At 47.6% G+C, this 10000-nt stretch overlaps 2 protein-coding genes across 2 annotated transcripts in view; both read right to left on the bottom strand.

Moving 5' to 3' along the window:
• LOC115558549 (immunoglobulin-like domain-containing receptor 2) overlaps positions 1-6654 on the bottom strand; it is a 16691-nt gene extending 10037 nt beyond the window's left edge. The window contains exons 1-4 of the mRNA XM_030376763.1: positions 6388-6654; positions 3218-3412; positions 2995-3141; positions 873-992 (exon numbers count right to left, since the gene is read on the bottom strand). Coding sequence (XP_030232623.1) covers positions 873-992; positions 2995-3141; positions 3218-3412; positions 6388-6433 — 508 coding nt within the window. The 5' untranslated portion in view covers positions 6434-6654. The remainder of the gene's footprint in view (positions 1-872; positions 993-2994; positions 3142-3217; positions 3413-6387) is intronic.
• Positions 6655-8201: 1547 nt separating this feature from the next.
• The window catches only part of LOC115558518 (cell surface A33 antigen), a 6847-nt gene continuing 5048 nt past the window's right edge, over positions 8202-10000 (bottom strand). Inside the window, exons 6-7 of the mRNA XM_030376718.1 lie at positions 9450-9585; positions 8202-9063 (exon numbers count right to left, since the gene is read on the bottom strand). Coding sequence (XP_030232578.1) covers positions 8613-9063; positions 9450-9585 — 587 coding nt within the window. The 3' untranslated portion in view covers positions 8202-8612. The remainder of the gene's footprint in view (positions 9064-9449; positions 9586-10000) is intronic.

The raw sequence follows: 10000 nt of genomic DNA, 5'->3' as shown, positions 1-10000 counted from the left end.
CTTGTAACAACTCACGGACACGTAGAGTGTCATTGTAGATGCACAAAAAACTACAAATGCTATTACAACATTAAGTAGAGGGATTAACCCCCCACACACACACACACACACTCACACACACACACACACACACACACACACACACACACACACACACACACACACACACACACACACACACACACACACACACACACACACACACACACGCACAGAAATCTGTCTCTCCCACACACACGCATAAAAACACACAGATCTATATATGTATACATGTATATACATATATATATATATATATATATATACACCTATCTTTTTAGCTCTATCTTTCTTATCTATATTTCGTATTTCTATCATCTCTCTTTCTCCCCCATCTATCTATCTATCGATCTATCCAGCTATCCATTGGTTCAACCATGCATGTACAGTTTCCACCTATGTCCACGACGTGTCCTGGGTGCTATGGCTACAGAGTAAGCATGGGGGAGAACTCCCGGGATCCGCCGCTGGTTTGAATAAATCACCCCTCTGTTCTGCCGGGAACAAAACATGTCCTACCTTGAGAAGGGCACTTACATAAACCTCTGTGAACCCAGACGTCCACATACTGTATGTACCCTCTTGGGGAGAGAGCGTAAGAGAGAGAGAGCGGGAGAGAGAGAGTGTCCGATGCCACAACAAACTAAAAAATCCAAAAATGTCTACATTTCAAATTGTTCAAACTTCAGTCACAAAAATGCAAAGTCTCAAAATCTCCAACAACCTGAAACCTTCAAAATAAGAATGGCCGGTTCCGACTGTTGGCAGCGAGCTGCTGGATGAGGGAGGTCTGGTGGGAACCACGTTTCTTCACATGAACCAGGAGAACTCACCCAGGACCAGGAGCTCCACATTGGCCTCACTCTGCCCCTCCAGGTCGTCTGAGATGACCACCTTGCAGATGTACACCCCGCTGTCTCCCCACTGCACCTCCCCGATTCGAAGGTCGGCCGCTGCAAGAGAGGGGGGGGGGGGGAGGGGGGAGGGGAGAGGGTGAGAGAGGGGAGAGGGGGAGAGAGAGGTAGGGAGAGGAGAGAGAGAGAGAGAGAGAGAGAGAGAGAGAGAGAGAGAGAGAGAGAGAGAGAGAGAGAGAGAGAGAGAGAGAGAGAGAGAGAGAGGATAGAGATAGAGAGAGGGGAGAGAGGTAGGGAGAGGGGAGAGAGGTAGGGAGAGGAGAGAGGTAGGGAAAGAAGAGATGTCAGAAAAGTTTTTGCATGGGCCAATGTTGCATGCAAATTTACTAACTTTTGTGACTAAAGGTCGAATCAAGTCGCTTTTGCTGAAGGCGTCTGCTAAACGATCGTACAATTCTACCGAGTGTGTTTGTAAACTCTAAACTGAGACATTTGTGTTGTAGATAAACATGCAAATCTGCCTTCTCAGCTTACAGGAAACGAGTTCTATGATTCCCTTCCTCTTCCTGCTGGGAGATAAGAGGAGGCAGGGATTTGGGAGGAGGAGGGTGTTAGGGATGACTGGGCTGTAGTACTAACATAATAAATGACCTGTGGGCATTGGTCTTGGACCATGCAGACTTCTTGCATCCGGCCAAATTTAGCAAATGAGACATTAGTTAACGATCAAAGAGTATTCCCATATCAGTAAACACTTAGATCTGGGCTACAGAATACAGCCACCTGGATCTGGATATCATCTTGAGAACAGACATCATGTTTAAAAAATATCTGGATCTGGAGTCCACCTTGAGAACAGAGAGTACGTTTAAAAGAAGAAAGGACAGAGATGAAGAAATATAGCGAGAGAGTCGGGGGGAGAGAGAGAGAGAGAGAGAGAGAGAGAGAGAGAGAGAGAGAGAGAGAGAGAGAGAGAGAGAGAGAGAGAGAGAGAGAGAGAGAGAGAGAGAGAGAGAGGAGGCCAAAGAGAAAAAGAGAGACGGAAGGCAAAAGTGAGAGACAGAGTCAGAGGCTGGTGGAGATTGTAAGCCAACTCACATTAAGGGGAAAAATATGGAAGGATCACAGGAATGTGGGCAGATGAAGGTAGGCAAGAGAGGAAAAGTATGTTGTTGAAGTACATCAGAGCAAGAGAGGGAGAGAGAGGGGCACAGTGTGGGATGAAAGAGAGAGAGAGAGAGAGAGAGAGAGAGAGAGAGAGAGAGAGAGAGAGAGAGAGAGAGAGAGAGAGAGAGAGAGAGAGAGAGAGAGAGAGAGAGAGAGAGAGAGAGAGAGAGAGAGAGAGAGAGAGAGACATGGTGGAATGAGAGAGAGAGCAGTCCATTGGTCCAGAGGGTGAAGACAAGGTTGATTCCTCAGCAGGAGTTGGAGATTCATTAGTCTGCAGCTAGTCACCATGCAGGCCTCTCAGTGTCTCACAGGCACAGAACACATATCATCACGATTGTTTCATATTTTTCCCTTTTAGATCTTACAAAATATATTTCCTGATGGACAGAAGTTGTGGTTAATCTAACAGAGCAAGCCTAGAGAGGATCCTTCTAGAAGCAGGCCTGCATTAGAGCGAGACTCACCCCCAACTCTGGTCTTAAAGATAATAGCTGGCCCGGGATAGAGGAGGGTTATTACTGTGTTGGGTAAACAGAAGACACTGTTTCCAACTTTCCTCTTCGTAGAGCTTCCACCAGCCCAGGCCCAGCTCACACTCTACAAGTGAGGTCCTGGAACAGGGGCCCTTTGGTGGCCCTTGACATGATGCCATCACTGGAACGCTCGGCTGACCGCTGGTCTACAGGAACCACCCATCCTGAACCGATTCCCTTCAGTGTTTTTTTCGTTCCAGAGTTTGGCTTACGACGAGCAGCACAAATATGCAGCTCAATCTTTTGGGGAATGAGGTACCAAGGTACCAAGACAGGAATACGTGTTTCCAACTCGCTCAACTCAACCGTGTAACATGGTTGACGTGAATTCAACACAGGGCCCACAGGGTTGGTCACCCTAGCGGGTCGATCCCCCAGGTACCAAAGCGCTCACTCACTGTTGATGATGGAGATGTCGCGGTTCTTGTAGTGCTCCGACAGCGTCACGGAGGACCCCGCGATGGACGCCACGGTGCGCACCGTGCGGCTGCTGTCGGCGCAGTCCAGGTAATCCACCACCGCCGCCGACACTCCCCCGTCGTAGCCTCCCCTCCCCCCGCCGCCTCCCCCCCCCTGCCCCCGTCCCTCCCGCTGCCCCCCCCACCCCGGCGCCCAGGGCACCGCCGGCGCCGGCCCGGCTGTTGGAGAAGCCGAAGGTGTCCCGTGTGCGGTCGCGGCAGTAGGACTTGTACACCCACTGCACCACGGGGGTCTGGGTGGACACGCTGGTGTAGTGGCACGGCAGGACCACCGCCTGGAAGAGCACGGCGAAGCGCTTCTCGTCCCTCACGAACACCTGGACGCCGGAGCACACACCTGGATGAGGGAGGGGGTGGAGGGGGGGAGAGTTAGAGTGGGTGGACAGAAGGTCACGGGAGCTTGTGTTACGTATCACATAGAGGGGTAGGGGACGGTGGTGATATTTGGATGTTTTTGGTCCGAAATTGATGCCTTTCCATGCGGCAACGATTGCCTTCATGGTTGCCCTCCATAGTCAATGGATATCCCTCTTATTTGATTGCTACGATGGTTTCTTCCTTTCCGACTGGGTTTGAGGGGTTCTTTGGCTGTGGGAGATTCTGAGATGTAAGTGTGAGACGTGCATTGTGGACATGTGAAGCCCCATGGGACTATATGTGATAAAGGTGTTTTTAACGTTATTGAGCCTTTTCCAATGTGATTTTTCTGTGACCAATGTGTTATTTACACCGAGCCAACATGCCAATATGCTAGGTACCCTAACATCTCTTTGGAGTTTAAACCAACGAAGACAAAAGAGATTTGACGTGATATATTGCATTCTACTGTCGTTCATTTGCTTCAACCTAAAGCATTTAACCGAGAGATGGTTAATCTGAGTATATGTGGATTCCAAAATGCTACGTGTTTTTGCCAGCGCAGAGGAAACGCCAGTCAGAGTGTTAGCCATAACTACCAGTCTATAATGAGAGGGCTTTAGGGAGCAGAGCGACTGCTGATGCAAGGTCTGGACAGTCAGGGGGGGGACTGAAGCACTCGTTACCACCTGACTACAGAGAACATGTTCAAGTTTACCTTTTTTCAAAAGCAACACACGGCTAAAAGAGAACGAGGAGCAGGTAGAGTCAGGGAATCTTTTTCAAAGGATGCAGACATTGAGGACGGAGACAAGTACCCTGGAGCTGGCAGCTGGAGCACCCTAGCGCTACACTAGCCTATGAGAGAACACGTTACCTCCCATCGTCAGCGTTTCTATTTCAGACTGCACAGCACTAGTAAAGAAAAGACAGGCAGCCACTTGTATTCCCATTGCGAGGGATTCAAAGCTAGTTTGTCCCATCTTACTTTCTGCTCTCTCTCTCTCTATAAGATGTGGCTGCTAAATAACTCTTTATCCTCTGGGGACATGCCTGACCTCCTGTAGGGACACAGCCACGCTCCATTGTTCAACTCTCTTCAGAAGACTTCATAGTATCGTTATTGTGTCACTCTGGTGCCAGTCGACTGCCTTGAGCACCGATCTACTCATTCTGTGGCCACGAGTAGTGGGATCATTGGACAGCTTCTACTGAGTAGTCATATCCAACCGTAGGACAACATGGTCTGATCCTTTAACCCATGCGTCAGAAAAACAGGTGCGCCGAGAACAGACTTGGATATGACTTGATTTAACAGGATTCTAGTCTTGCTCGATGGCTTCTTGAGTCTGTATTTTTTTCCGAATGTATTTCTCTTAGCTGTGAATCACAGGGCTGGTCTCAGGAGGACGGTGTTGTCTCAGGAGGATGGTGTGGTCCGGGCGTTTTTGTTTGATTCAGGAGTTTCACCTCGGGTTGTTTTTACTTGGTTGTTATTGGAGTCAGAGATCGGGGTCTGACTCAGCGGGGGCTGGTTGTGTTCTGAGTAAGAGGGTGGGTCTTTACTGGGGGGGGGAGGGGGGGCGACTAAAGGTTTATTTGTGAACTTGAAGCAGCGGTGGGATCCGGGTCCCGAGAGGAGCAGAAGCCAGGTTTCCGCTGGTCCAGAACAGTGTGGGTCGAACCGGGGAGACCTGACACTCCTTCGACCAGCTGTGTGTTTGCGTGTGTGCGTGTGTGTGTGTGTGTGTGTGTGTGTGTGTGTGTGTGTGTGTGTGTGTGTGTGTGTGTGTGTGTGTGTGTGTGTGTGTGTGTGTGTGTGTGTGTGTGTGTGTGTGTGTGTGTGTCTGTGTGTCTGTGTGTGTGTGTGGCGGGCAGCAGAATGGATGTGTGGGAGCTGGCTAATTTAAACCAGGCAGGCAGAAAGATACATGTTTTCTTTCAATTGCAAAGGATGTGCTTCACAGAACACAAACAAGTCAGTGCTCTCAGGGCTGAGACACGTTGGAGAGGAAGGACTGTCGAGTCAAACAGCAGGATAGTCAAGTGGTTAAGCTGTTGGCCTCCCCAACGAAAGGGTCTGGTTTTGAACCCTAATGTCCTCAGTCATTCCTTAAGAAGATGCCCAGCCACACCTATCTGCACATCATGATTTGAAACTAATTCTATTCAGTAGAAGTACCTTTGGATGAAGGCAAACTGCTCACGACTTGAAAGTACCTTAAAGAAATTTAATTTAAAAAGCGACTTTCATTCAAATGAGGACAGATATATAAAATAGACCATAGCTAATGCATAGGAGGTCCAGCTGAACGAGAGAACACGGAGCAGGCGAAAAAAAAAAGGCAGATCAGAGGAGCTTCTGGAGAGCGCGGCAGTTATTAGTTTTCTTGGTGGGGGTTGTATATCTCCAGAGGAGATGAACTAGACAATAAAGGGGTGTATTAGAAGAAAAGATAGAACAACAGACAGGGAGAAGCCTCTTCACGTGAAACAGTTTTCATCAAACACAAAACCAGATTTATTTTTGCCATTTCCCCTACTCCATCTCAGCAGCAGAGCGCTTCTAGATATCCACACATCGTCATAAACTGTTAAGTCCTACATTGACCTGTATTTCACAGTAGGCCTACTCCCCTCCCTCTACATGAGATTTGATCCCTGAGCGTGATTCAGACATAAGTTAACTTGCATAAGAACCACAATCACTAAGAATACCAATAACCATAATAAACTTTCCGTAATTTCACCTCCTGACAATAACCAAATGTTACACTCCGGATAAAAGGATCGGATATCTTAAACTGAACTAAAAAATAAGGCTAATTTATAGTAGGCTATCAATTGAAAATGAGAATAAGTGAAGCGCAAGTAAGTTTTGACAACAAGCTCAGCGTTCATACTGCGCGACCTGTTACATATTCATAATCCGTGTTGCGCTTTATTTATTCTTACCTGCCAGCCACAGCAGCGGGACCCACCAGGGAACCTGCAAGCTCATGTTGGACGTCGAAAGTAAAACTCCACGAAGGCTGGCCAGACTCACATGTTCGGTGTGGTTCCTTGTGGTCCCCGTAAAACACCGTTATTCTAACTTTGAGTGTCTCGCACATAACGGTACGGCACCACCAAGTGGGAGGTGCCTGTGAGCAGTGGGGGCCCCTCGTTGAACAATGGGTAGGCCAAGAGAGGGTCATGGATTGCAGCGTTACCCCGGTCTCCCTCAACGCCATATCCGTTTTTGTACCTCCTATACGCTTTGTACGAAAGTTGGAGCGAAAATAAACAAGAAGAACATGCGAACAATAACAACCACAAGGAGTTTAACCATGTAATTTTTTCATTTTTTTAAACTCAATATCCGAAAAAACATGCAACGCGGAAATGGATATCCGTTTATCAGAAGTCCCGCCCTTCTCGCCTCTCACGGTCACTGAGTCCGGCCCTCCCTGAGTCTATCCAATAACGTGCATCTGAACCATCGCGCTCGGGCCGTTCCGTCGTGAGAGGAGGACGTCTGGGAATGAGGCTAAACAATGGGAGGGAGGGGAGGGTATGGGGGAGAGCATGGGGGAGGAACCGGGAGGTACCGTCCGCATCCGTTCTTAGTTTGACTTTGATCAAGTCGTAGGCCTCAACAGATTTGACTGTTGTGAGATTTAACATTACATTTTTACTTATTTGATTAATAAGCCATACTTTAAAAAAAAGATAGAAAAAAGGTAGAAACAATTAAAACTGGTGCGTTGCACCTGCTATGGAGAACATACAAGAGTCGACTAATAGATGCTGGTGATGAACACGAGTAGGCCTAACGTTGTTTTTGCCTTGATACTAGATAGATTGATACAACATGTTATGGAAAAGAAAAGTAAGAGTCACTTATTTATTTTTTATATTAGCGTGTCTGTTCACTGGTTGCGAGATTGAGGCCTAACATTGCCATCTAGAGTTTATTTAATTAATCTCCCTTTTTCCTCGGCGCAAAGGACATTGAAAACATTGAAAACATTTGGTAGTCCAATCCAATTTATTTAATGCTATTCCCAGAATAAAATGAAAATAACAATAATAATATACATTCAATCCATGTTATCTAATTTAAAACTCAACAGTAGATTAAAACGTGTCGAACATTGATCCATGACGTAAAATAAAAAAACAAAAAAGTATAAAAACAGCTCATTACGTTTAAGCTTTCTGCCCAACAAAAACAAAAGCACCCATCTTTCACTTTTCTCCCTACCAGCATTATTGATATTCCCGTTATGCCAACCTTTTGGCTTTTTCTGTGTTTTGTTGGTGTACTTGTGACAATGACTCAAGTGAAGAGGTAATGCGAAACCATCTTGATAATGTTTAGAAAAGCTCAACACACACAGAACAATTAAATATATTCTAAGATCTTAGCATAGGTACTACAACCACCACTAACAAGGTCACACCCTGACTGTGAACAAAAAAAAGGAAAGCACACACCTGAGAGCTATACAGATGACATAAGGCCTACTTACAATGCAAATATTAACAAAAGCCATTTTAAATGGGTTGCATGCGCTGAATCTACGAGCATTGAGGACTGAGCAGACCTTGAGGGTCGGTCCTTTTTAATTCATCACAGCTGGACTAAATGACAGTTTAACCAATTGACATTAAACCACCATAATGTCAGGCCAAAATAAACAGGTGTCATGTCTTATCTAGAATTGACTGGCAATTTCATTGAACGCCAAGTAAGCATATCCGTTATTTAAAAAAAAAAAAAGATATTTTTTTCTCTTATTCTTTTTCAAAATTAATTTCATTATTAGTTTTCTTTACTAAACATGTGAGCCCAGAGCCGGACCGGAACCAGATCAGGGTCCAACATTATTGTGGAACCCATCCTGTATTGCTTGTGATTTTTAGTCTATTCCTACCATTTCTTACCATTCATTTCCCACCAAAAACATCCTCCCCAAATGTCAGCCAGACAATAACAAAACAGCCAAAAAGGAGATTAATTTTGTGTCAAATGTTTCTGCGGGGAAATAAAAACTAGAAGGTGCATTGCCTTCCACTCCAAAAACCTCTGGTGCTTAGCGTGCGCCTGTGCCTATAACTGGGAAATCGATCGACTCATGGCCACGCCCCCTGGCTCTGCCTATTGACCATCTCCAGAACCAGATCCAATCGCCCTGTTAGTACGTATCTCTGGGCGGCTTGTTGTTGGGCACACTCGGCGGTTTGGGGCGCGCGGGCTCGGCGTCGTCGTACGGCTCGTCGTAGCGGTCGCTCTCATTGCGGTAGTCGTCGCGGCGGCGGTCGTCACGGCGGCGGTCGTCCCGGTCGTCATAGCGGTCGCGGCGGTCGCTGTACTCGCTGCGGCGGTCGTCGTAGTCGCTGCGTCTGTCGTCGAAGTCGCTGCGTCTGTCGTCGTAGTCGCTGCGGCGAGCGGTATAGTCGCTGCGCCTGTCGTCGTCGTCGACGCGGCGGTCGTCGTTGACGACACGGCGGTCGTCGTCGACGACGCGGCGGTCGTCGGTGATGACGCGGCGGTCGTACTCGCTCCGTTCCTCCTCGTCACGGGAGTCACGACGCTTGCCGTTCCCGACAGGCTCCTTGTCGGCGAAGGCGCCCTCCTCTGGGGTCCTGCGTTGGGGGGACACACACGAGGTGTAAAGCTCTGCACGCATATGGGTTCACATGCCTGTGTGTGTGTTGGTGTGTGTTTGTGTGTGTGTGTGTGTGTGTGTGTGTGTGTGTGTGTGTGTGTGTGTGTGTGTGTGTGTGTGTGTGTGTGTGTGTGTGTGTGTGTGTGTGTGTGTGTCAAAGTCAAAGTCAACAGACAGGTGTGTTAGTGTTTCAAGAGAGAGAGAGAGAGAGAGAGAGAGAGAGAGAGAGAGAGAGACTTAAACAAAGTTAAGAGAGAGAGAGAGAGAGAATTCGAACCAGAGCGAGAGATAAGGAGTGATAAAGAATAAGAGCGAAGAGAAGAGAGAGATTTTGTAGGACAGAGCGGGAGCGGCGTTCCTTACGCCATGGCGTATTTCTCCGCCTCCCTCTGCTTCCTCTTCTTGCAGCAGCAGCAGATGAGGATGATGAGGGCCAGGACCAGCAGGACGGCGATAACCCCTCCGATGATGCCCGCCGACGAACCCAGATTCATGGAGGCTAGAGAGACAGAGAGAGGAGAGGAGAGGAGGGTTACATAGGGGAGGGGAGGGGAAGGGAGGGGAGAGAAAGAGAGGAAGAAGACAGTAGAGAGTAGAGAGGGAAGAGGGAAAGGGGAGAGAAGAAAAGACAAGCAAAGATCCAAGAGAGAAGAGATAACAGGAGAAGAAAAGAAGGGAGAAGAGAGAGAAGACCAGAAGATGAAATGAGAGACAAGATGGTGAGAGGATAGACAAGATGAGGGGAGCGACAGGAAGATGAGAGATGCAGGAAGATGAGGAGAGACAAGATGAGAGATACAGGAAGATAAGAGAAACAAGATACAAAGATGAGGAGATACAGTCAGATGAGAGGAGAGACAAGAAGATGAGAGGAGAGACAGGAAGATGAAATTACTTTGGCTTCAAGGCAGCAG

Source organism: Gadus morhua, chromosome 14 (assembly GCF_902167405.1).
Source record: "Gadus morhua chromosome 14, gadMor3.0, whole genome shotgun sequence".
Taxonomy (NCBI): Eukaryota; Metazoa; Chordata; class Actinopteri; order Gadiformes; family Gadidae; genus Gadus; species Gadus morhua.
The sequence above is the reverse complement of the archived record's forward strand: the minus strand, read 5'-3'. Positions and strand labels throughout refer to the sequence as shown.